At 41.1% G+C, this 26977-nt stretch overlaps 2 protein-coding genes across 6 annotated transcripts in view; both read right to left on the bottom strand.

The window, feature by feature from the left end:
• Nucleotides 1–619: 619 nt before the first annotated feature.
• The window catches only part of ldhbb (lactate dehydrogenase Bb), a 112148-nt gene continuing 85790 nt past the window's right edge, over nt 620–26977 (bottom strand). The window contains exons 3-11 of one of the 5 annotated variants that reach the window (XM_033635456.2): nt 24554–24751; nt 8069–8290; nt 5724–5860; nt 4676–4793; nt 3987–4160; nt 3739–3912; nt 3499–3616; nt 2611–2734; nt 620–1074 (exon numbers count right to left, since the gene is read on the bottom strand). In XM_033635456.2, coding sequence (XP_033491347.1) covers nt 907–1074; nt 2611–2734; nt 3499–3616; nt 3739–3912; nt 3987–4160; nt 4676–4793; nt 5724–5852 — 1005 coding nt within the window. In that variant the 5' untranslated portion in view covers nt 5853–5860; nt 8069–8290; nt 24554–24751 and the 3' untranslated portion in view covers nt 620–906. Of the gene's footprint in view, nt 1075–2610; nt 2735–3498; nt 3617–3738; nt 3913–3986; nt 4161–4675; nt 4794–5723; nt 5861–6082; nt 6144–6253; nt 6565–8068; nt 8291–12067; nt 12181–24553; nt 24752–26977 lie in introns of those variants that run through there. The other 4 variants (XM_078167774.1, XM_033635454.2, XM_033635455.2 and 1 more) reach the window with 4 other exon arrangements.
• tmpob (thymopoietin b) lies at nt 12441–17422 on the bottom strand. The gene is made up of 6 exons (XM_033635453.2): nt 16787–17422; nt 16545–16662; nt 15450–15605; nt 15112–15221; nt 14606–14706; nt 12441–14414 (listed from the first exon to the last, which is right to left on the bottom strand). The coding sequence occupies exons 1-6, from the start codon at nt 17018–17020 to the stop codon at nt 14024–14026; spliced, it is 1110 nt and encodes a 369-aa protein (XP_033491344.1). The 5' UTR covers nt 17021–17422; the 3' UTR covers nt 12441–14023.

The raw sequence follows: 26977 nt of genomic DNA, 5'->3' as shown, positions 1-26977 counted from the left end.
ATTCAAATAGAGTTCAGAAAATCCACACACGTCCCAGTAAAATTACCTTGTTTAACTTTTTCATGGCAACCTTTCTAGATAAAATGTTTAACGTATGTATGAACATTTCTGCCGATATGACTAGTTGATAAGATGCTGCTTTATGTATGTGAATTTAATGAGTCGAAATTTGCCCTGGTTGTGACTTCTGTCAGGATTGTCTCAGGGAGAGCTTCATCTAAGCTGTTAGTAGGATATATTTTACAGATTTGTTTGAAAATGTTACATAAAAATAAATATGGCATGTTTACATGTAACCTAAGTTTTAATAGGTTTTTATTTTGCTCAGTGAATGTGTACATTTTTAAAAGCATTGTATTTTATGTTTGTATCTGCCTGTGGGCCATCACAATAAGATTAGGCATAATATGTTGACTACAGGAGTGCTACATGATGTTATCTGCAATTAGGTGGAGAAACAAATGTGCATATATCTGTATCAGCAGTTGGTCAAAATAAATCAAGAATGAAAATATTAGCAAATCAGATATCGGCAAAAATCCACCATTGTGCATCCTTGGTTCAGCCCTCCTGGAGATGTTCCCTTTACAGCTGAATAACTGAACACATGCACTTCCTGTTCAAGCAACAACAAACTTGCTTTATTGCACACCGAAGCAACACGAGTGACACACGGCCTCACACTGCAACACAGCTGAGGACAAATGAGTCAGAGCAGCATTTCACTCAGACGGTGTCACAAACTGACACCTACAGCTAAATCTGCCGGGATTAAACTCCAGTACGCCTGTGAATCTACAGAGGGCAGTGGGTTGGAGGTGTGGAAGGTGGAGCTGTGTGGTGTTTAGTGACTGCAGAGTGATAATACGTCAGGAGGGTACAGCTACGTCGCCCTCTGCTGTTCAGTTAGATGTCCCGCAGGTCCCTCTGGATGTCCCACAGCGTGTTGGCACTGGCCTGCAGTTGGGCCACCTCGTCGTCTGTCAGGGTCATGTTGATCACGCTGGCCACGCCTCCGTTGTTCAGCACGCAGGGCAGACTCAGGTACACCTCCTCGCTGATCCCGTACATGCCCTGTGCACAATCAACAACATCATTACTGTCCATAATAGAACATACACCTTTAAGACAGGGACAACTGTCAGAAGAGAGACTTCATAAACTGCAAAAATGTGGATTCTTGTGCTAAAATTTGAAAAGCCACAATTTGAAGCTGAATGCAAAGACTTAAAACTAAAAGTCACTATTACTTCATTTATTTGGTCCACCTTTGTTTAAATGTCACATCCAATGAAAAAAATATATTTTATACAGTATATATATATATATATATATATACATATATATATACATCTTTTGTTCTTCATACAGTAGGTGTATAAGAAAAATGAACTTGGATTGGAATTTATATCTACAAATACAAATGTCTATAAAGCTTTTGAATAATGGCAGATAAAGCCAGAGGTGGCATTGGATTATGACAATTTGCTGATTTGCATTTTAGAGGTATTTTTGGTGTATGTATTAAAAAAATTATGTCTGCTACAAGGCTGCATAGCAACATGCTGTTTGCAGGCAAAGGCAGTTTGGTTTGGAAACAGTTATTCATGCATTCATAGCCAGTCGTTTAGATTATTGCAATGCCATGCTCTCTGGCATCAGTAAAAAATCCCTCTTTCAGCACACCCAAAACTCTGCTGCCAGAATCTTGGCTGAGACTAGAAAACATAACCACATCACACCAGTCCTGGCTTCCCTACACTGGTCACCTGTTGCTTTTAGAATTAATTTTATTGATTACTTACAAAGCCCTGCGAGGCCTTGCTCCAAGTTATATAACAGATTTTTTATTGCCCTATGTTCCCTCTCGCACCCTGAGGATGCATCTTTTCTTCTTGTTCCGAGGTCCAGGTTAATTCACAAAAGTGACAGAGCCTTTGCAGTCAGAGCTCCACGACTTTGGAATGACCTGCCTGAGGAGATCAGGGCTGCAAACTCTGTCTCATCGTTTAAATCACTTCTGAAAACCTACTTGTTTCAAATTGCCTTTCGGTGTTTTTAACTGCTTTATTATTGCGTGTTTTTACTCTGGTATATGTATTCTATTTTTACTGCTTTTATCTTTTTTTATTGTTTTATCTTTTATTCTGTTTTGTAAAGCACTTTGAAACTGTTTTGAAAGGTGCTATATAAATAAGCTTTATTATTATTATTATTATTATTATTATAAGTTAAAGAAGCTCTATGTGACATGTGTATCTTGGCTGTAGGGTGGGTGTTTTCTCAACAACGCTGTCAGCGTTATCAGCAGTATGAGAGCAGTGCAGAGTGGCGGCCATGAGCAAGCCAGTGGGATACACACAAGCACTAACATGCATGCGCAACCGGACTGTCTACCATGACAAAGAACAGAGAAGCTCCGATTACAACACACACACAGGTAGTGTGACCTCATGATCTGCTCAGGACACCATTAATCCAATTTATCGATACATGGCAAAGTGGTTTGCTGCTGTATTAATGCTCTGGATGTCATAGTTTAAATATTTGTTTCAGCTCTGTCTGAAATGTGTGTGAAAATGAATCTGAGTGTGTGTGAGCAGCCTTTACCTTCACCATGGTGGAAACCGGATGAATCCTGTTCATGTTCCTGATGAGACTCTCAGTCAGGTCGGCTACACTCAGACCGATGGCCCAGTTGGTGTAACCCTTCAGTTTGATCACCTCGTAGGCACTGAGACACACAACAAACACAAAAAAAGGTGTGGGCTGAGGGACGGTTTTCAGACTGCTTCATGTTTGGATTTATTGCAGACAGCTGATTTTAAAGGTGATGAAGCAGATGAGAGGTGCTGAAAATAAACTGATAGAACACAATAACACTCTCAGAAGCAGGACGGCTGCTTTTGTCCTCTAGACTGATGAAAGAGACAGAGACAGTGACTCAGTCTCAGAGTCAGACAGAGACAGACAGCACTGAATGCATAATGACATTTGTTATTACTTGTCCTCAAATATAAGATGACCTCACTTTTTCACTCTCCTTTTTTCATACCAATACAATATGAGCTTATACAGGTGACAGCTGAAGGTGATACTGATAAAATTAGTTCACTTTGTCTCTGTTTTGATAAGTGACAATTATTATTACAGTGCCAGTATTCAAAATCAGATAAAAGAAAGTTGAAATATTGCATAATATCATTTAGACAAAACATTTTTAGTGTTTTACTGGAGTAAGGACCTGTAACTTTAAACAAAATATTCTGAAAACTATATGTATTTCAAAAAGCAGAGAGGACCATCGGCTGACTATCATAGAACAAAGAACTCCCACAACCTGTCTGCTACACTTGCAATAATAGGAAATTTATTGGGAACAAGAGCAACATTTTAATACAGAGACTTTCATCAAGTTCCTGATAACTTTCCTGTTATTGTAAGTGCAGCAGACAGTCTTTGCTAAACTATACATATTTAAAATGATGATTATTTTACCTGTTCACCACCATCTTGTGTGTTTCCATCCAGTTCTCCTCGTCACAGTCGGTGCCGATGTCTGGGTTTAACGTCTGCAGGTTGACTCCAGCCACGTTTGTTCCGCTCCACACAGGCACTGAAACACACATTGAAACCACTGACCTTCGTCCACACGCTTCACACATCACACAGTCACAGTCTGAACTACTATTTGTCGATAACGTCATAAAACATAACAGAAGTCCCACAGATCCTCACCACTGGTGTCTCCGTGTTCTCCCAGGATCCAGCCGTTGAAGCTGCTGGGGTGGATTCCCAGTTTATCGGCCATCAGGTAGCGGAAGCGCGCTGAGTCCAAGTTGGTGCCGCTGCCGATGACGCGGTGCTGGGGAAGGCCGCTCAGTTTCCAGGTTACATAAGTCAGCACATCAACTGTTGGAAAGCATTGTTAGAGTTATTGAAGGGTGCGTATTGTATGTCTGTAGGAATGCGTGTTGAGACGGTACCTGGGTTAGAAACCACAATGATGGTGCAGTCAGGGCTGTATCGGACAATCTGAGGGACGATGTGTTTAAAAATGTTGACGTTTCTCTGGACGAGGTTCAGCCTGCTCTCTCCCTCCTGCTGGCGGACTCCGGCTGTCACCACCACGATGCGGGAGTTTGCTGTCACAGAGTAGTCTGAGAGAGAAGGAGATGTGTCATAATAGGTAAATGAAACGGCGAGGAGAGTGCTATTTGATTCTGCTTATTTATGTGTTTCCAGTAAAAACAGGAAGCTAGAGGGGGACTTGTCACAGATATTGATTAGCTTTTATAGTAGCCAATAGTGCTGAATGTGCACGCCCCCCTGGCAAATTTCAGATTGACAGTAGCTACTAGCTCAACATAGACAACAACCTGAGGAAAGCCTGCTCTCTGTTGTGGAGGACTTTTTGTCTACGCTTGCAGATTTTATAGACAATCTGTGTGAAATACTTGATTAAAAAAAAACCCTTAAACATCTATTTTGATTTCATGGGAACATTAAGTATCTTCACTTTCAATTTTTTCACATAACTCAGGTATCTTTTAATTATCAACCCTTCCAGCTGGTAAGAATCTCAGCTATTTTAAATGCAAGTGAGGGCAAAAATGGTTTAGTCACAATGCCTGCCTGTTAGCTGCACCCTGCACTGTCTGACGTATAAACTTGCCTTTGTCTGCGACTATTTTGGGAGTTTTTAGGAAGAGGCTGCCGTGCTGCAGGTCCATCATCTCTCCTTTCAGCTTGTCCTCCATCACATCCACTAGGGCCAGTTCATCAGCCAGCTCCTGTACACATCAGGGAGGTTCAGAACGACACACACAACAATGCTTCCCCTCACAGTACAGTCATTCACCAATCTACCTGTTCTTTAAGTTCCAGATGACATAACCTCAACAGAGAGGTTCAAGCTGTCTGTTTTAGGCACTAAATATATAATTAACACATCCACTGGTCATTTTAAACCACAGTTGTCTGCATGTATGTTTTCCTGAAAGGTCACATTTGATGTTGCTTTGGCTACTTTTACACAGATGACACTCTATTATATTTAGAGCATTAATAATGACTGAAAACTTCCTCAAACTCAATTCAGATGAAATGTAATGTACACATAATTGGCCACAAATCAAATCAAAACCTGATCATAAATGTGTATGTATCTGTTGGCAATAGTTAGCTACTGTGCACACTCTGACCTGCTTTGCAACGAGTATAATGAGTGTTAAAACTTCTCATAGTGGAGTTAAGGGTCTAGTGTGTAGGATCTAATGGCATCTAGTGGTGAAGTTGAAGAACAGAAACTTCTCCCATGTGCCAAGTGTGTAGTAGGGAACTATAATGGCTGAGTTAAAAAACGCAAACAGCCCTGTCTGGAGCCAGTGTTCGGTTTGTCTGTTATGGGCTACTGTAGAAACAACATGGTGGACATAATGGAAGAAGACACGCTTCTTGAGTAGATATAAACAGACAGGAAGCTGCTGTCCATTTTTATTTGCTGTAATAGAAAGTCATCATAGTTGTTCTCCTTTGCTGAAAAATGTTGTTTTCTGTCACTGTCAGACACCTTAAGGACAGTGAAGGGATAACAGATCAGACACTGAGAGATCAGTAGTAATCCAGTGTGAGTCTCGGAGGATCCTAAGTATTACCCCGTCTTGTGACACCAGCAGGCATGAAGATAATCTGAGCAAAGGTAAAATGAGTGTGGCTCTTACCCTGAGCAGGATGCTAACAGCACAGGCCATGCCAACCTGGCCCACGCCTACCACTGTCACTTTATTCCTCGGGGGCTCAGGAGGACCACTGAACAGTGGGGTGATCAGCTTCTGCAGAATTGAGGCCATGTTCAGTGCTGAGGGAGAGTAAAATGAAATAAGAGGAGGAAGGAGAAAGAGAGGGAGAAGAGTGTTCCTGGTTAGAAAACATGTCGACCGCAGACAAAAGGCAAACACTCTGCACAGCTGAGGGAAACAGTCCTGCATCCAGAAAACAGGCTGCGTGCTCAAACGTCATAAATACTGCATTCAGGACATCACATTTTATATTCTGAGTGTAGAGGGATTACACATCAAACTTGACATCTATCTCAGTGGCACTAAGAGAAGCGAGACTTCGCTGTCGTCTAGATCCATTACCTAAACACAGAGCAAACACACTGGCTGAGCGCTGTCCCACACATTATCTTTTTGCAGAGTTCACCTTGAAATGACAAGCAGCCAGACACAAAAACAGCAGCAATACTTGCATTGTTTGGCGAGGCTCCGAGCTGCGAGGTATAAATACCAACATGTAATCAGCATGGCAAAGTGAATGGGTACCTAAGGTGTGTTCCCACAGAGCTGCGCACCCCCTGCATCCACAACACCTCCCACAGTCACTGTTTGTGCAGTCCAGACAGTTGAGGCAGGTATCCGGTCAGCTGCAGCGGCTGCACAGAGCACATGTGACTCAGAGCCGGCTCCTCTCCTCTCCCCTCCACTCTCCTCCCCAAATGGAGGACGGAGCACTATAATCGGATGCCGAACTTGACTGGCTGACTGCAGACTGTTAAAGGAGTTACTGTAATCCCTTAACGCTGCTGCCATCTGCTGCAGCTGAACTACAGATGAACATTAACCTTGTATCTAATAGGATGTCCCTAAAGAACAATAACTAATTACTTTTATCATACACAGTGTGATAATTATTTTACAAAGTATGTAACGTAAATACTCTCTGAGATAAATGCAGTATGACACATCCTATATCACAGCTATAATAACGTCACTGTTACATAATAACAGGCAGAAATCTGAATTATGTATGATCAAGCTGTCATGTGGGAATTTTTTTTTACTTCTTCCTGCAGATTTTAGGTGCCGTAATACATGAGGCACGCTCAAACTGTTGTCTGTGCAAGAGATCACTGCATGATATTCAAAAAAATAAAAGATTTTGCTAACGCTCTGACAACTTCCCATCTCTGAATGAGTGTAAAAGGTCCCATTGAAACTGCACTTGTAAACTGCCCATTCATTAGCCCCTAATGAAACTGGATTACAGAGAGAAAGTGTTGTGTGCTCGAAGGATGTAAACACGAGCAGTTAATGAGGTGGCTTGGCCTGCAAGGTCACAGCAGGGACAGTAGGTTTAATGACTTTTAATTACGCTACAATAAAAACATGGTTGGTGTCTAAATAATCAAATATCATCAAGAGAATTTGCCTGTTTATGGCAACATTTTAGAGACAGCTGTTGTGTTTCAACCTGTTACATGTTTACTGAGAAAGTTAAGGCACCTTTGAACCTGAACACAAACAGCATATGGTGCTGATGGCAGACCACCAACGTTGTTTTTGAAAAATGTAATCCAAAAACAGTCCACTTCTTTATGACTTGAGAAGGAGAATTAGGGTCAAACTGAGAAAAAAAAACATGTAAGATTTTGAGAATAGAGTCGTAACTGCAAGAAAAAAATTGTAACATCATGAGAACATTGTTTTATTTTATTTTATTTAAATTAAATTTAATTTAATTTAATTTAATTTAATTAAATCTTTAATTTAATGTCTCACAACCTCCCTTCCAGTTGTATGTGTAAATATTTGAGCCTCAAGGTCCCAGACAAAACTACATTAAAAAGAAACAACCAACTCACACCTCAAGACAGAAACTGTCTGCAAATGACTATAAATCAATTTATATTTAGTATATATTTCTTGTTCTTGATCATAGAAAAGTGACATGGCCTTTCAGTGGTTCAGGTGGTAGTTGTCTCAGAGTACTGCTGTCACAGTTAGTGATGACGCAACTTTATGCAGACCTAATTAAACATGGTGGATAAACACATTGCCATAATACATTTCATGTACAATTCTACAAAGCCTGAAAGCCTCTCAAATCTGCACCAGGGATACAGAGAACATGAAGAGGACACATACAAAACAAATGCCCCTTTATAAAAATAAGGTTGCAAAGCATAACTTTCCCCACAGTTAGACAAATGCACCACAAACCAATCTACATGCCTCCTGCAGATATTTCAAATGTCCATATAACAAATAAAATCATGGCTGTTCACCTGTTGTCTCGGGGGTCCAGTTACGCTGAGAGTCAGTTCTGGTCCGTTCTCAAACTCTTCAGTAAGACTCACCCTTGGTGTGCTGCACCGTGTGCCTGCTCCCCTTTCTGTTGTGCTGTCAGGCTGCAGCCTTCTGGATTTAATTGATTAAGCCTCTCCATCCCCTACAAAGTCTCAGTTTGGCACTGCAAGGGTCACCTCAGGCAGCTGGTGCACATCCACCTGCAACAACACACACAAAAAAGCTAGTTTAAAAAATGATACACAAACCAGTTCACAGTTATGATAATCTATGCCCTCTGTGCAACTCCACATAGAAAACATCTCTATTTTACATACGCAATGTTAGAGACTTAATCTGTAGCTACAATTAAGCACCTGCTTCATAGCTTCTCTGCACTGGTTAAAGGGACAGTTCACCCCTTAACATACATATTTTTCCTCTTACCTGTAGTGCTATTTATCGGTCTAGATTGTTTTGGTGTGAGTTGCTGAGTGTTGGAGATGGACATAGAGATGTCTGCTTCTCTCAAATATGATGGAACTAGATGGCACTTAGCTTGTGGCTGCCAAAAAAACCTCAAAAACAAAACAAATCAAAACAATACAAAACACAACAAAACAAAACAAAACAGAAACATCTGAAAACTGCACAGTAATATGTCTTTCCACAAATCATGACCTGGTTACTCGAGATAATCCACAGACCTTGTTGTGAGCAGTTTCCTGTAGGAACTACTTTCTTTCTATCAAACTACTCCCACCAATCGTATCACTGTGCAGAAGGAAGAGTGCATCTACTCATGAATGAGAGGCTGGTGCTCATGACAGCACAAAATGCGAGTATTCATATTATTAATAATATGAATACTTATTATTAATATTCATTATCAATGTTAAATAAGTGTCTAATATTTTAAAACTGGTGGTTTTTGCAGATGACACAAATATTTTATGTTCGGGGAGGATTTGCAGCAGCTATTATTGGTGGTCAAAAGTGAATTGCAAAAAATAAAGTGTTGGTTTGATGTAAACAAATTATCGTTAAACCTGAACTAAACTAAGTTTATGATATTTGGAAATCGTCAAATTAAGCAAGAAGTACATTTGGAAATTGAAAATGTTGAAATCGAAAGAGTCTACGAAATTAAGTTTCTTGGTGTTTTAATTGATCATAAGCTCTGCTGGAAACCTCACATCAAATATTTGTGCTCCAAAGTATCCAGAAGCATTGGAATACTGGGTAAAACTAAACACATTTTAGATCAGAAATCACTTCAAATTCTGTACTATGCACTTAGTGATCCATATCTGTCCTACTGTGTTGAGGTATGGGGAAATGCATACAAAAGCACTTTACAAAAGATTTGCACTTTACAAAAAAGAGTCATAAGGATGGTTCATCATGCTGGGTAACTTGATCATACTAATCCTTTGTTTTTAAAATCGGGTATTTTAAAATTCAGGGACCTAGTTAAATTCAAAACTGTTCAAATTCTGTTTAAAGCCTGTAATAAATTGTTACCAAGCAACATTCAAATGATGTTCATGGTCAGAGAGGGAAAATACAATTTAAGAGGGAATCATAATTTTAAACATCCTACCATCCATTTGACTCTGAAAAGCATGTGCATTTCTGTCTGTGGTGTAAAACTGTGGAATAAACTAGATGAGGACACAAAAATGTGCATTAACTTAAAACAATTTAAACACAACTACAAACAATCAGCTTTGCTTCCTTCAGCCCCTTCTCGAACTTGCACGTTATCACAGTGTGCCATTTGTTTTTTTTTCTATTACATACACTGCCTGTTTTTATGCTTGTGCTTGTTTGAGACAAATAAAAATCAAATCAAATCAAATCAAATATGAATGGCTGAGTTGTAACTTAACTAACCCCGTGGAGCTAGGTGAGCTAGCAGTAGATAAACATTCCCTCCTATATAGTGATTCAGTTGGTGGTTGTAGTTCGGTAGAAATAAGAAAAAAATCCACAGAGACATTACTAAGTTTTTCGAATGCATATTTTTTGCACTTTGAACACCACAAGCTGAGTGCCACCTAGTTCTATTACATCAACACTTTGCAACCAACACCAAACGATCTAGACTGATAGCACTACGGGTGAGTGGAAAAAAAAAAATAGATTTTTGATTTTGTGGTGGACTGTCCCTTTAAGGTCCAGTTGAGTAGCCACTGCAGTGTTTTGGCTGAGCTGACTGTTTCACATGAAAATGACTCCGGTGTTTCAGAGCCAGAGAGCTGCTGGGGGCTTCTGAGCTGCTCCAGAACAGATGGATTTCAGGGAGTGAGTCTAATATTGGCAGAGTCACGACAGACAACAGGTTTCAGTCATTTACTCAACCTTAAATATGAGCGTCTTGAGGACCCTGACTGCTGAGCTACAATTCTCAGTCAAAGCACAGACACAACAGAGCCAGCAGGGGGAGAATCACTGTTCGAGTATGACCACTGCAAGAGAAACTATGGATGACAAGACATTTATTATCTGTCAAGGTCAGCTATACTCAGGATCAATATTAGCCTTAAATACATATTGGCTGTCAGTATTTGCTCACAATCAAGTCATGCTGTCCACTTCAGAATATGACAGAGTTTCTGACTGACCTACAGACTAAAAGCTTTAAAGGTCACATACTATCAATTTTAGGTTTGTACTTGTATTTTGTGTGTGAACAAACTTACATACTTTAATGGCCATAAAACACACTATTTTCCATATACTGTCTGCCTGAATATACGTGAATTCTCTCACTGTCTGAAATGCTCCATTTTAGCACCTGTCTCCTTAAGTCCCCTCCCAAAAAAGCCCAGCCTGCTCTGATCAGTGTTCCCAGGTCTTCCATGTCTGCTTCCTCAGTGCAGTTGGAGAATAACTGAGACAGCACTGTGGCAGCAGTTTTACCTTTATATAGCATAGCTGTGACATCACAACTTCACTGAAGTCCTGACAGCTTGTTTAAAGGCAAATTTTTTGAATACCGACTGAGGGCTTTTTGTGGATTGAGTGTTTTGATATAAAGCACCTATACCTGCTGTAAAATAATTTAAAAAAAATAAAATAAATGTTTTTTATAATATGGGACCTTTAAAATGTTTTTTTCCCCTCCTAAGGCTTATTTGAAATTAGTGAAGCAACTTTACTGGCTGCACTCAGGAACTGCCAACAAACATAAGAATATATTTTATCTGTGTCTCAGTTTAGTGTCCCATGATCTAGGTAGAATTTTAGAGGCTGTCCTGAATGACAAAGGACACAGATAACATTGTAATTTTATGGTGTTAAATATGCAAAGCCTACATTTGCCTCTTCCACAAACAATCATGCTGTAGGACCCTGTGTGAGGCCACTTTGCAGCATTCAGGTATTTGCTCAGAGGAAGACCACAGCGAAGGGCATTTTCTTTTCAACATTTGGGTGGAGACAGATATTAAGTGGGGGGTCTGAGGGTTCTCCCCCAAGACATTTTAAGCATCAAACAGTTCATTTCTTGTATTCCGGTTAATTTCTTATGCCCCAATTTTAAGCATCAGTTTATGGTGGAAATGTCATGATACTTACTGCCCTAATAGTGCAGAGCTGCTTCATCTTATTTCAGCTCTATGGCAGAGTGCAACCATTGCTTTTAAGGTACTGTCACCACCAATGTTAGTGGAGGGACTGTTGTGTCTATAATTTGCAATCTAGCAGTTCATCAGTGTTTTTATTGGGGTGAGGGGTGGAGGGGAGGTTCCTCTCCCCCCAGAAATCTACTCCTCTGTCCCACAACCATGTGCATTTCAGTGTATGATGGAAAACCCATGGGGATCTGTCACATTCACATAAAGCAGTGAAGCAGCTCTTTAACCAGACGAAAGACACCTCTGGACTCACTATACTGCAAGACAGCAATGTTTAAATGGAAACATGTAACAATTGGTGCTCTTGTGTGGATTTCAAAAAAATTCTCATTCAAAGGTGGAAAGGGGGGTTTCTACCTTACTAGGCACAGCAGCTGCTGCCAGTCTGGACAGGTGTCCTCTGTAGGAGTTGCTTCTTATAGACCCCCTACAGGGAGAACAGCGGGGTGCTGAAGGGACTTAACTGGTAAAGCTGTCACGATGTGTACACATTCAGGTGTACAGAGGCATGAGGATAGAAGGAAAATTAGCATGCTAACAAAATGTTAATTGAAACTCTTAATCACATCCATGTTCACATAAATGGAAAGCAATGGAAAACTTTTCCAAAACCCTACAAAGTATGGATTACTTGGGAAAGACGGTTAGTAGTAATGTATCTGTGTGTTGTGATAAATTGTTTAAAACATGCTGGCACTGCCCTTAAAAGATGCTCAGAAAAGAAAAAATATCTGGTAACAGCCACGTTTATTTTATGATACAATGCCTACATTATCATAAATAAACAGATTAAAAATCCTTACCCACATAACCCCTGTCGTTTCTGTCCGTTGTGGGAGAGCTGCCTGATGATGATGAAATCAACTTGGATTAAGTCAGCAAGGTTCAAATTAAGATACAGTATCACTTCCATGTTTCACATATTGCTTTTAAATGTTACCTTAAAATGTGCTATAAAAAGTTTAACACGCCGTTTTAGAAAAATATCAAAATAGAAACAAAAGTGCCCCAGAAATCTTCCCATCCCCGACATCACCTCCAGTGAATGCATCCTCCCTCCCGGCAGATAAACAACCCCCTTCAGCGTAACATACAGTGTCTTAATTGTGGTAATTTGCTCAGGCAGAAGTAGTCAAAGAGTTTTTAAGGTAATAAATTGATTAACTGTCCCAAAAATTAACTTTTTCCATGTGTCTTCTTGCAGATCTGCCATGTCTGGACACATGCAGTCAGTGAGGCGGGCTATGTGGGTGCACTGCAACAGCCAATCCTGCATAAAGGACTGAAGGATCAGAAATCTAATCAAAACAGAACATAAAAAGCACAACAGAGCACTAAAACCCAAAGCGTGTAAACTCAAATGGGCACACTGGCAGGGCTGGAAAATCAATATTCTGTCATCGAACACTGCAGTTTTAGTTTCTTTGAGGAAACTATAAACTTGTATCACTGAGAACTTTGCAAATTAATGAGGATGTAGATGCAAGAGTAAATTTTCTTCCTCGATCCACTAACAGTAAAAATCATGATATTACAGAGTGACCAGAATCTTCATTTCAGTCGTAATCATAAAGCCCCATATACAATGATTCAAGCAGTGATCAGCCACTGAAAAAAAGAAAAAAAGTTTTTATACCTCAACCTGAACGTGGGCGGATTTTCCTCATGCAGTGATGTGACCTGATTACACCATGTGTCTCCTCCCAGCACAGACCACATTAAAAACTTTGAGCTGAATCGACCTGAGCACCATAGAAATAATGAATCACTCTACCTAACTATAGCTACAGAGCAATTTTTTTTTTAAATTCATACAGAAACACATGTAACATTCTGGTATTAGTAGTAGCACTGCTTTGTGCTTGAAAATGGGAGGGCACTACGTGCTAAGAGTGTCCAGGCACTTCACCATCAGAAAAACACCTGGCACAGAGTTAGAAACTACAGTATGACCTTCAAAAACTACAACCATGCATGGATAAACTGGCCTCTCCATTCTGCACTCGTTTCTACATACAAGGGTTAAATACACACAAAGACACAAACAATTCACAGATTAAAATCAACAGTAAAATGAGTCTCTTCTGAGTGCCACAAAACAGTGTTGTCCAGAAGCTACTGTTTCCTCCCCTGATGGGAGGAAAGCTGGAGTCCAGAGAAGAGAAAAGTTCATCGTCCCAATTAAATCTGTAACCTTTGTCCATCCATGTGGGTAAAGAGAAGAGGTGAGCCAAGTTTACTGCTTGAGTTATGGTGTGCTGTGGTAGGCGGCAGGGAGGTGGCGGGGGCATGGCAAGAGACTGCTGAGGGTCTTTACTTTTCGGTGGTCTCTGTAGCACCGGCACCGTCGCTGCCAATGCCCAGGTAGGTGGCTGCGTTGTTCACAGCGCCCTGAACGTGGACGACAGCGCTGTCTAGGAGGCCTTTGACAGTGTTGATGTGCTCGGCCTCCAGGTTCTGATAGGCGTAGAAGAGAGAACCGCCCACCACGACAAGGAGCAGGAGCTTAAGCAAGATGGACAGGAAGCCTCGTCGGGCTGGCGCTTTGCTTGAAGAGACGGAGCCGGCCCCTCTGGAGAAAGACTCTGAGTAAGAACGGGTCTCAGTGTGGAGGCTGCGCTGTACACGGGACTCATCCAGCCAGTATTCACTTGGTTTTAATGGACGGCCAGCTGCCCCTCGGATCGGACGCCTGCAGGTTGCACTGAACACAGAAACAACAAAATCAATCTTTTATGCTCCACACACACAAACACACACACAAAAAATATCTTCACCCAAGTTATGCATACGAGATTTTTTTTTTTAACTTTCAACAGCATTTCACAGTCTAATTCAGGAGATAAAATTTGCTAAGTTGTTGTGGAGACAGTACGTGATTCATGTGCTTGTTACCTCATGCCTGTTGGTGTGCTTATTTCATTGGCAAGGATATCTTCAACAACGCTCTCACTGGCCTTCTTAGGGGTTTCTTCAGTAACGATTTCCTCCACCACCTGTCAGCATGATATAAAAAAAAATGTTAATACAAACTTAAAATATGGCTACAAGCAACAATGCTGGGGATCAAGCCAACATGGACTGTAAAAAACTGAAAGCTGTGAAGGATCAAGACCTTTGACAGTTTCCAACACCTGCACAAATGACAACTAACAGGTCTGCAACAATCAAACAGGTGCTAAATTATTCACGATCAAATCTGTGATGGGCCACACTCTTTTTCGGCAACGCTGCCACCCTTTATTAGTGTCCTAGTGGTTTCTTTGAACCAAACCTTCTTTGTATGGTTCTTCTCAAGAAAAATAGGAAATCAGCAGAAAAACCAGAGTTTCAGCCCTTCAGGCTTGAACCACTAGATATAATCCTATCACTAATAATGGAAATGGAAAAATGTCCCTCACCTTAGTCTGTCGTCTGCTGCTGGTTCTGACAGTAACTGGAGCTTTCCCTCTGCTCCTCACTGGCTTCTCTACCACAGGAACTGGCTCTGGTTCAGGGGCAGCAATCTCCTCTGAAAAACACACAATATTACCACAGCAGTGAAACACGATGATATCTGAACAGTAATCAGCGTTTTTCCAATATTTAATCAGGGACCTGTTGCAAGAACCAAGTTTATTAACGAGGCGGGATCATTTTTATGAATAAAAGAAAACAAACTAACACATTCGGGTCATGTTATTTGTCTTGGTAAGAAGTGTAAATGATGGCTCAGGGGTAATTTGGGGTCAGAACTCACCATCTTCCTTGTCACTGTACTGGTCAGAATTTGTGTTGCCATTCTGGTTACTGTCCGCCTTGGGGAGTGCTGTGACTTCTGTAGGAGCTTCAGGTTCAGCTGGAGGCTGGTCCAAAAGCTTCTGCAGCTTCTTCTCATACAACTTGCGGGTGGAGGCTGAATGGAGGGGAGGAAGGGACAAAAAAGGATAAACCACACATAATACATTGCATGTAACTCATTGAAGATTTAAACATTTTGTTCAATCAAGACATATTATTGAAACATGATTACTTGGACACATATAGCACTGTTTTAGGGAGAAATATTTGTAAATATTTTTTATATTCCTGTCTAACAAGCTGGTAAAAATTATGTAAACCCAAAATGTTTTTGCAAAAAAAGTTGTTTTTTAAAACAAACAAACAAACAAACTCAAACACCAATATTGGTATCAGTCTCAAACATTCAATGTAGGCCAGGCTTTAGTTAACCAATTTGGAACCAATAAATCCCCAAATTTGTTATTTGATATTAATGGTGTCATGATGTACAGATATTATTGATATCTGTGATATTTAAAAGTTGAATATTGATATCATGTTAATAATTCACATACGATAACATCATGTAAATAATTCAGTGCCTCTTAAATCATTTGTTTCTTTCCATTCTCACTTTGTCTCCCTCCCCGAAGCTATCTGGTTATCTTTTACCATTATGTGCAGTTAGTCTTTTTGTACAATCTTGTACAGTTATGGTTAAAGACTCCCTCTACACCTCCCTACATTCATATTTACACTGTTCAAGCTTGTGTCTTTATATGTGAGTTTAGATTTCATTAACCCTGCATCAGGGAAATTCCCACATTACAGCAGCTGAAGAGTCAGAAGCGAAAGAAAAAGGAAAAAAGTGAACGTACATAAAATTGGACTTGATAAAAAATGTAATAAAAATACATAAGCTAATATAAAAATCAAATCAAATCTACACACACCTTTAACATATCTAGAAACTTAATGTCCAGATTTATATGTGTAACTTAAATGTAATTGTATTTTTCTTGTTGGGAAGTTTTCCCCCCACAAATTCTGAGAGACACCTTAAGGAACTCACCAACAATGGGTCCTGAGTCCACACCATGTTTAGCCAGCTGTTGTTTTAAATCTTCATCACTGAGATCTGTCACCTCCACTTCCTCTGTGCGAGGCTTGTCTGTCTTTTTGGTAGCTTTCTGTAGAAAGATTTAAGTTACATATCATACATCGAGTCATAACTTACACTGCTTCTATCAGTACAGACAATCACAGCATCATCTTACAGTTAATCACAATAAAAATCATTTAACCCAAACTTACTCTTCCAGACCGACTCTTGTTGGACACCACGGGAGCAGGTAACTCTTCATCGCTGGAGAAGGTGTCTGCAGGCGGGCTCTTCTTGTTGTTCAGCACGGTTAAGTTCTTCAGATACAGCTGCACATACACTTCTTTTTTATGCTCTCCGCTGGGAAGTGGCACATTGTTGGCTGTGAGCTCATTCTTCAGCTTATCTTTCGTGAGGACCGACGGATCTTCGAGGAATTCTGCCATGCTTCACTTTAATACAGCGACCGATAGCTTTCTTATTTTTGCCGCTTGCGCCTAACGGAAATTAGTTCGTTGACTCGGCAGCCACAAACAACAACACCGGGAACGTGACCGAATAGCGCTGTTGTCAAACACTACTGGCGCCTAACCGCCGCCAACTCAGCTAGCAGCACCGACGCGGTTTACCAAAATAAATGCACAGTTCCGCTTCTTAGCCCGACGGAGAAATTATCCACACGTAGATTTGATTTTTCGCAAACAGATACGCGGCTGTGCTGCTGACGGAACCAGTGCAAAAAATCTAAATTAACCCGCTGTAATGTGATTGAATTAGCTTAGCTTCAAACCGGTCCACTTGCTTCTGTCTGTCCGCGGTCGTAACAGGGCCGAAAAAGAACCAGCCACGCTATTGGCTGGAAGGCCTCAGTAAGCTGCGCTCTGATTGGCTAGCTATGAATGGAACGCTCGCAGGCAGCCGCCACAAAGAAACGGCAGGCCGGACGTTAAAGATAACGGATTTACATGAATCCTGCCGACGATATTTCCACTATTGTTTCAATTTGTTAGCGTTGTTGACATTATTGTCTTTAATACGTTGCAAAACGCGAGTTTAAATAATTAAGTAGAGTCGCATTGAGCGATAACACAACAACGTTAATGGCGGTATAATAGCTGTGGCCGTTACTCGCATTTACACACCTTCAGTTTCAGTCTGTGTAGTAGGTTTCGTATATGCATTACTAAAACAGCTAGCGTTTAACAGCAATATTTACAATATCAGCAGTGGTTTTCATATTACATAATGTGGAAGTGAGTGAATGTTAAACCCTTAAGATGAATTCTGCCTTTGTAACAGAAGAGGGCAGCATGAGCCACATTATGTAAAAGACACATGGGTTAGGCCTTATTTTAGGTTTCATCTCGTTCAATATAAAGTAAGATTTAACGTTATATAGCACAGAAATTAAAGTTTATTACAGAGGGAAGAAAATAGGAACGAGACAGAGGAGAATTAAGTGTACAAGCTATAAAATAAAATGTATAAAATCGAGACGAGTCAAAGAAAACAGATGGGTTTAATGCTTTTTAGAGATGTGCACTGAATTGGCTTTACATGAGGATGTCCCAGACATGAGGAGCAACAACAACGCCAGCACAATTACCATTAGTTTTCAAACTTGACCATAAAACAGCTAGACGTCTCTGCAAAGAGGTGGTCAGACACTCTCTTATGTGTCAAGAGTAAAATTATAAAATCAAGGACACAGCGGGACAGCACAAAAAAGGGACAAAAGGTGATGATAATCTCTTTCATCCAGCTACCGTCACCACACACAGGCACACACCCAAACTGTTCGTAGCCTCTCCAATGTGCAAGGGTGTAGGTTACATTTCAACACTGGAGGGGACACATTTGAAACGGGGAATTTGGGGGTCCTCCGCCAGAATATTTTGAGATCAAACACTTGATTTCCTTAATTCTGGAAAGTAACAGAAGCACCAATTTGTGCTTCTGTTACTTTCATGTTTTTTACTGGGGGAGACAAATGCACATGCTCTAAATATTGAGGAAGACATGTCCTGTGCATGCCCCTATCCCCCATGCGCCATTGTGGAATTTGCTGCTTTTCACTTTTATATGATTGCAAACTGTATACCTCTGGGTTTTAAACAACATTTTGGGCTGTGGGAAACTGTGGTGGACATTTCTTTAGCCTGATATTCAGACTGATTTGCCATTTTGTTTCACTTAATTGAATTGCTAAACAAATGAGACGTGGTCAGCATCTCAGAGTCCTGGAGGCCGGGCACATTTTTTAATATTGTTTGACATTTTACGAACTAAATGATTAACTGAAGCAAACAAGTGACAGACAAATCAATAATGAAAATAACTGCAAGTTGCAGCCCTACACACTCGCACACAGACATGGCAGTGTTTGACCACCACCTCCTGCCTGTCTCTGGGCATGCTGGTCTCTAACTCTGTGGTGAGGCCTCCCCCCCTCCTGCCGTGGGGACAGTGGTTTGAGGTGGCAGTGTGTGGCTCCCCACCTGTCCTTCAGACCTGCGTCTCTGGGGCTTTCTGGGATGGTGCTGCAGAAACCAAGCAATTGATCCCCACCTCAGCTCCAAACCACACTAAAATACAGCACTTCAAGTACAGTTCAGCTTTTCCATAGCGCATTTGCCAATGGAGTGTAAGCATAAAAAATGTTGAGCCCTTGAGAAACACCTCTTAAGCTTTCTTTGTATGTAATTTATACAGAAAATAAGGCAGGGGCCAAGAATCATAGAGAGTGCCTCTTTAAGCATAACAGTCATGGCCTCTGAAAAATGATCAAAGCCCGCTCTTTAATCGTCAACATTCACATTTTCAGAAAGAGTTCATTTAAAATGAAACCACTCCACCTGATTTTGACCGGTCAGTATAATCGACGACATTTCTTGACAGATGATTGTAAAATAAATCTAGAGAACAAATGAAACAACTGTCAGAAAAAGAGAAAAAAATCAATTTATGGGAAAATAAAAGAAATATTATGGACTGCTTGGAAAAGACGGCACATCTCAGACTGAAACATGCATGTTCTAAAAGTGGATTTCTGATCACTTAGAAAAATGTTGAACAGACTCCTCGGTCAAGTTTGTCTTGGATTTTAAATGTTTCTAAATCCCAATTGAGCCAACCACAGAAGTAGCTTAGGAAAAGTCAACCTTTACCACCCAGAGGATGTCCGATCCAATTCCACTGACACAACAAAACACATGCTTGTAAAATTAATCAAAGTTATGGAATTTTAGCACAATGTATGATCACAGCCCTGTCACCTCATGGACACACATCTGCTACCTGGTCCAGATTTGCATGACAACTAAACAGTTAGCCTTAAATACATATAATTTATTGTATGTATGTATGTTTAAGTTTATCTAGTTAATAAAATTCACATTTGAGAGTTTTTATATTACCAGCGCATGTTGTTGTGGCATCCAAAACTAAAAAAAGGTGTGTTTTCCTGCACTAATTTATCACAACAATCTCTAATCCTCAGAGGATGTTGTTACACAGTGCCAAACTAATTAAGATCAAGTCTTGGGCAGTTTCCTGTACAAAGAGGAGGTTAGGATGCAGGCAGTGGGAGCAGTGTATTTAACAGGAGCTGAAATTTGTGTGTCCTGGCCTTGGAACAGCCATCTAGTAGTGCTCACACAGTATATTTTCATCTGTTGACAATCCAAACTCTACTTTAAGGACACACGCTTAGTTGTAGACATTTCTGTCAGGAGGAAAAATGAGACTGCCTCCCTGGCCCTTGTTGATGTCCATTTGGCCACCTGCCTGTTTGTATCATAAGTACTCCTCCATGTATTTGCATTACTATTATGATTTGGGCTTTTCCCGTTTTATTTGGCCATTGAGCACAGAGACACACTTGCTCATGTCCTCGCTGAACTTAGGGCAAACATTACTGTGTGTGAACTTTCATGTCGTGAATGAAAAATTTCTATTAAGCCTCCACAGTGAGGCACCCACGGGATGCTGTGTTGGATCATTGGGGGGAAAACTTAATGTAGACAATCCATCTCCTCAGAATGTAATGCACTGACATAAAAGGATCAACACAAATTTGATCTGCAAGAGCCACTGAAAGAGCCTCTGCTGCAGTAGTTAGGGACCACTGCAAATACACTACAACGCGACGAAGCTTCACCGATGTGGATCTTTTATCCAGTTCACACCTCAGGAGATCATGGAGACTGTGCGGAGTGAAAGCCAGTGTTGGGAAGGTTACTTCTGAAATGTAATAGGTTACAAATGACTAGCTGTGCTGTTAAAAATCTAATAGCCTAAGTACTTTAACTATTTTATTTACTTCAAAGTAATGCAACTTATTGATTACTTTTCAGTGTTTCCCCTACCATTATATTAGGCCCACAGACACAGGTGAGCACACTAGAGTACGGCTCTAGTACTAGTGCTAACAAAATGGGGTACTGTACAGTTTTTAATGTCAAGGTATTGCGATACTTGACTAGCTGGTGACTAGCTAGTGAACATAGTGGAGCATTTCGCAGCTTAAGAGCCCAATAATTCCCTTAAATGGAGAGTGAATACTAGACCTACATTTACCAGGTGGCCAGAAACACAACTTCAAATCAATGCAAATGTTGCTTCATACCTGCCGGAGGTGTAACTAAGCAACTGTTTGCCAACAAGTTCCTCAAATATTTATAAGGTGATGTTTATGTCGTGTTTCTCAGCTTATTTCTGCTGCAACCAAGTGGCCAAGTAAATCACTTAATGCGGGTTAAAGGAGAGCGTGCTAGTGGGCTACTGTGCACCAAACACAATCACCAGCCTTGCCCAAAACAGAAATGTATCCACTGTTCCTGAGCCAGACCTGGCTCCTCAATGACAGGGCCTTCAGGAACTCATTGCAACTCTACACTTCAACAATTGGGGGAATGTGTGGCAGCCAACACAACCAGCAAAGTGAAAATTTTCTTAGTTAAGAGACAATGACACGCAGTGCAATGTAGTGTCAAAACAATCTGTAAACACACTGTAAAGTTATCAGAAACCACATATTTGACCTAACTCATGGTTCATCACCAGGTTGGCCTTTGTTTTTAAACGTGTCTGACACGCCTGAACCGAACGGCCGGTGGCTTGTGACTACAGGAGAGGGCAACCTCACACAGGTTACTGCCAGACTCTTGAGTTAACAGGAAAGAAATATTTCCGTGCTTAACTTGGCTGAAGTTCTCAACAGACCTGCCTCTGCTTAGTTTTTCTGTCCGCATGCCTGAGCACTGGTGCTGGACCAGTATGGGAAGAGCCAAAGACTTCTCAAAAGCCTCCTGTGATGTGTCGGTTGTGACACTGCCGTGCCCCTTGACTGTTTCCGCTCTTTGCCGGATGCCTGGGCTCTGAGCTCACGGGCCAATCACTCAAGCAAAGAGTCACCGTTCGGGAGCGTCAGCATTAACCGTACTAATGAATGAGAAGCAGACAATCAACAGAGACTCAGCAGCACTCCTGGGTGCAAGAGCCAGATCAGGGAACACGCCAACAGCTCAGTGCATTCAGCATTTTATTGCAATCGTTGGCAGGACTCAAGCTCAATTTTCAATTAAGTACCAAAAAAGAAAAGGGAATGGATTTTATAAAAGCTGACAACAAGAGAGCTCTTTGGGGACCTTTGTGTGAGGCGCTTCCATAGACTGACATGACTGTGTTTGTAATTTCCTTACCGGTGGATTTGAGGTCCTTCTGGTGTCGAGTTATTTTAAGTAATAGCTCTCAGCTCTGTCTCTACTGCAGCCAGGACACATTCCCAAAAACCTGGTACTTCAAGCTGATATGATCTTATTTATTCAATCTTGAAAACTGAAACTTTCAGGCCTCAGTGTGCCTCGCCACCTGAATGGGCTGCTATTTAGTTGGACCTACATCAGAACTATTTGGTCAGTGGACGAGGAGGTGCACTATGTGGAAAAAGCACTTGTCGTCATGTTTACTGTCCTTCCAGGAGGTAGTCTTGATGGTTCGGCTCTTGTGGCAGCTCATAGTTTTGGGTAGTAAAACGCCGGGGGCCTATCGATGCTCTGAAGCCTCACAGCGTGGCTCATCCGTGCCAGCGGTGAAGGACAAATGTGCCAAAGTCTGCTGGGTTTGGCTCTTGTCTCACCCCCTGGCTTCCAACACCGATGTATCCAGCTGAGGTACAATAATTTGACACCTCTTAAGCAGCTGGACCCTTTAGCGTGACAACCGCTGCTTTGTTTTATATTCCTGCGTATTTTGAACGCAATCAAAAATTACAGTCAGCAACATCTAAACTGTGTTTTTATCCACTTTGGACTTTTGCCCCTCCCCACCCCCTTCAATCTCCTTTATCCCTCCCTTTCCTATGTGGGATTTAACGTACACTTTGTGGTAACCTTGCTAAGTTATCAATTTTTTCTAAGTTCTCTCACACTGAATAAAGGCTTGTTTCTCTGTGCCTGCTTGTTACGACTTCAAGGACAGCTCCCTCCATCTGGCATTAAGTATTCCTGGTGCCAGTGTCGGGTTAACTGACACTCCTGCACTTAAACTAATGGCAGCGAGCAGTCATCTCCCATGAGGTGCTCACCTTGGAAAAAATCACCCAGCTCCCTCATCCTCAATCATAGTGGTGCTCTCGCCACCCACTGAATGAAACCATGGGCATGAAAAGAGGGATTGTTTCACTATTCAGGCATATATGAGGGCAAATGAAAACATGTAATACGCATGTCCTGTCTTGGATTTGCCCTCCTCCCGAGTTCAATGAGACGTTGAGAAGTGGGAAGAGTAGAGCAGCATGCAAACAGAAAAAGGCAGAGTCAGCAAATCGTCACTTTCATTGGGGAGGAAACATGCAACCCGATTTCTTTAGCAAATGAAGCAAAAATAGTACAACAGCCAAATATTAAACATTCAGATGCTTAAAATAATACTTCTGAGAAACTCACATTTAGAAAGTAGACACCTGGATTTAGAGGAGAAATCTTATATTCTGATAATTGCCTGGTACCATTGACAAAAAAAGCCCTTTTAGTAATTAATCGCCAAGTTTTGACTATTAAAGGCAGCTTGTAAATTTTGTGTGTGGACAAATGTTCTTTCCCACACCTACACCTTCAGTAAAGTGCAATCTTATTTTACTTTTTTCATCAGATATTGTACTGTTGGTCTTGACTGAGAGCTGTTTCATATGTTCATATGTCACTTTCATGTGAATTAGAGTCAAAAGGTCTGAACAAATTTCATTTTATATCTATTCTTATGAACTGGGTGCATTGGCAGTGTGCTTACACATGTATGTATTTTTCACATATATCTGTATTTTATTCTGTTTCTTATATTGCTTTTATTGTTGAGTGTCTGTGTTATAAACTCTATTTTACTTGCTGTTTTATGCTTTGGACCAATATACCCTTTTATTCACTGTGAAGCACTTTGGAACACTATTTTGAAAAGTGCTATATAAATAAACTTTGTTATCATCATTATATTGATCTTACAACCTCCTTTCTACACCACTGTGTAGCTGTATAACGATGTCTCTTTTTAGATTTCCCAGGACCTGTTTTCTTATTTTACCACATTTTACTTGGCTGTCCTTCGGAGATAGACTATTTCCATCCCAGGTAAGCTGTTAACATGAATGTCTTGTACAGGTGAGTCCAGGGCAAAGAGAAGCACCTCTCAGACCACAGGAGTGCAGCATCACCACCCGTCCTCCTCTGAACCCCTTTCTCAATGGAAACCTAAACAGCTTTTTAAGAATGAAGAGGTTTTTCAGTTTGTTGCTAAATATAGGTCAGCCCGGTGGGAGGTGGCAGGTTCCAGAGCCATTTTCAACAAAGATGAGCCCCAGGTCCTGCCCAGGGCCCGGCGGGTGGTGACTGCCGGTGGTCCGCCTTTCTCTTATGCACCGGCTCTTAAGTAAACACTGCAATCCTGCGGTCAGCTACAGCATGGCAACGGGCGAAAGGACTCACTGTGCAGTTGCACACAGCTATGGTGTGTTGTCTCCTCCGGCCCACTCAATCTTGGCTCCTCCCCGTCACAGAGGCCTCAGCAGGGGTCGAGGGCCAGCGACAGACCTTGATGTGTGATCCCAGAACCCTGCTGGGAACTCCTGGTGGGGGCAGTGTTGGACTTCACCTTCTGGACCCCTCCGATGGACCATTTTCCATCTGGAAAAAGAAGTCTAAATTAAGAACATTATCATGTTTACTGGCATTATGCAAAGTCATGATGATTTGCGAGTGAAAACTATCAGGACGGAGGATCTCAAACATTAATGTACCATGATTCACTTGAAGCTGTGATGGATATGATTTTACCTTAATCAGTGAATTGGTTAAGATGTGAAGAGTTTAACTGTCATTCATCAATGAGAAAACAGAAAATATACAGCCAAGTAACCAGAAGAAAATATTGGCATAGTGCACTTCTGCAAACCACGCTCGACATGTTACATTTGCAGGTGTTATATCAACGTTTCCAAAGTGATGTAATATATGAGCTGACTTTGTCATCAGGAAGCGGAGGGGACGGTGGATGGCGTGTCACTTATGCAAAACAACAGCCAAGCTGCAGATCACTGCATGAGACCAACAAACAACAAAACTGGTTGTTTTTTAGCGAGCTGTCGCTACGTTTCCCGTGGCTTTTTTGCCCCCAAACTTGGATGATTTTTCCATTGCTGTTTTTCCAGTGAGGATTGTGCTATTAAAAGCTGTTGTTTTTCACAGAGACATCGCTGCATATACTGACGGGATAGTGGCATGATTGGTACTTGTTTTTTAACGAGACATTGCTGCGTTTTTGGTTGGGATTATGCCCCCAAAACAGAGTGTTTTAGGCCAAAACATGATCTTTTTACTAACCATAACCAAGTAGGTTTTCTGCCTAAACTAACCACAAATTATCTACAGTGTTGTTGAAATGTAAAGTTTCAGTGTATCCGCTACATAATGACGTCCAAATGTGGTTTGCAGAAAAGGACAATGCCAACATTTATCCTGGCTATTGGGCTGAAACACAATAACCATTACACTTAAATTACTATGGTTAAATCAGAAGAAAGGCTCCCTTGAGCTTCTTTTAGGTGGAATAACAGACAAAATGTCCTTAAGTATTTCATAAGCCTAAAGGGAATTATTATTAAATCAAATTAAGCAACTGTGACATTAGAACAGTCATAAATTACTGTAATTTCTACAGTAAGATAGTGTAAATGGTTGGAATTATGTGTATATCACATTCAGTAAGTTTAGCATGTTAAGGAATAACAGCCACATATATCAGGTTTAACCAGGAAATATCTGAAATCTCAACGTTTTTATCAAAAGGGCAACCTTTCCAGGATAATATGCCATTAATCACCGGGATCATATCCAATAAAGTGCCAGATTAATCAACACAGAGGAAAACTGACAGCCCCAGTCCTTATCCACTGAGGAAAATAAGGGGCAACAGGTAGCCCTTTATCCATTGAGCTCTGTTCTTGCATTGCTCCCCTATACACGAAGATCATAATTTGGGGAGTCTCAGTGGCTACCTGTAAGGACCACAGGGGTGGCAAATAGCAGGGCTGTGGCTTTCTGAGCTTCTTAGTGGTGCGAGCAGAAGGATTTACGGTAACTCTCAGACAAGCGTTCACAGCTTGGACTCTTGGCATGGATTCGATATTGTCCCTGGCTGAGCATCAAACCCACTGAACCTGAGGTCCAGAAGTACCTACACAAAACCCTGGGATGTTTGAATGATAAATCGCCGACATTTAGTGGCAGAACAAAAAATATTGGCCTTGCTGGGGATATCAATTTTAATTTTAATTCACAGTGAGAGCGCATACTGGGTGGCTTGATTGACCAGAGATCGGCTTTTCGTTTAATTGACAAGCTCTTCTCTTTTGGGTGAGTTTTCCTGCAAATTCAGCACAGGTGCATTAGTATTGAAGGCAACCCTGCAGCGTGAGAGGTGCAACAATTGCCAGTGGGGGTGATATAAAATATCAACCATGATTTGAAGTGCATTGACCAAGCTATCTTTAAGTCCATGTCCAGTCCTTTAGGGACACGTAATTTATTTCCCTCTGTAACTGGACTCTTTCTCTGTGCCTGCTTCAGCCCGTCATTGCCAGCACTTCTGGTTTTGATAAAAGAGAAACCAGCTCCATTAGATTTCCTGAGTTCAATGATAAAACCATGTGGCAAAAATAGCTCGAGAAGTTAATACATCTGACATGCCAAGAAGCATAATGGATCAGTTCAGTAATATGTTCTGTTTTTAAGAAGGATCAGTGCTGAAATCGGGGATGTTTTTGAAATCATTGGTATCATTATCTTCAGGTAAAAGCATCTTGAACGAGGTTAATGCTGAATTTTATTAATGTGCTGACTGCTGACTATGCC

This window comes from Epinephelus lanceolatus, chromosome 5, assembly GCF_041903045.1.
Source record: "Epinephelus lanceolatus isolate andai-2023 chromosome 5, ASM4190304v1, whole genome shotgun sequence".
Classification (NCBI taxonomy): Eukaryota; Metazoa; Chordata; class Actinopteri; order Perciformes; family Serranidae; genus Epinephelus; species Epinephelus lanceolatus.
Note: the sequence above shows the minus strand (reverse complement) of the source record. Positions and strands in the feature narration are given on the sequence as shown.

Excerpts from the sequence above, each read along its gene's own strand:
- tmpob (XM_033635453.2), bottom strand. The coding sequence starts at position 17,020 with ATGGCAGAATTCCTCGAAGATCCGTCGGTCCTCACGAAAGATAAGCTG. Across the intron at positions 15,606-16,544 it reads GGACTCAGGACCCATTGTTG|CCTCCACCCGCAAGTTGTAT; the intron begins GTGAGTTCCTTA and ends CCCTCCATTCAG. Across the intron at positions 15,222-15,449 it reads GTACAGTGACAAGGAAGATG|AGGAGATTGCTGCCCCTGAA; the intron begins GTGAGTTCTGAC and ends TGTGTTTTTCAG.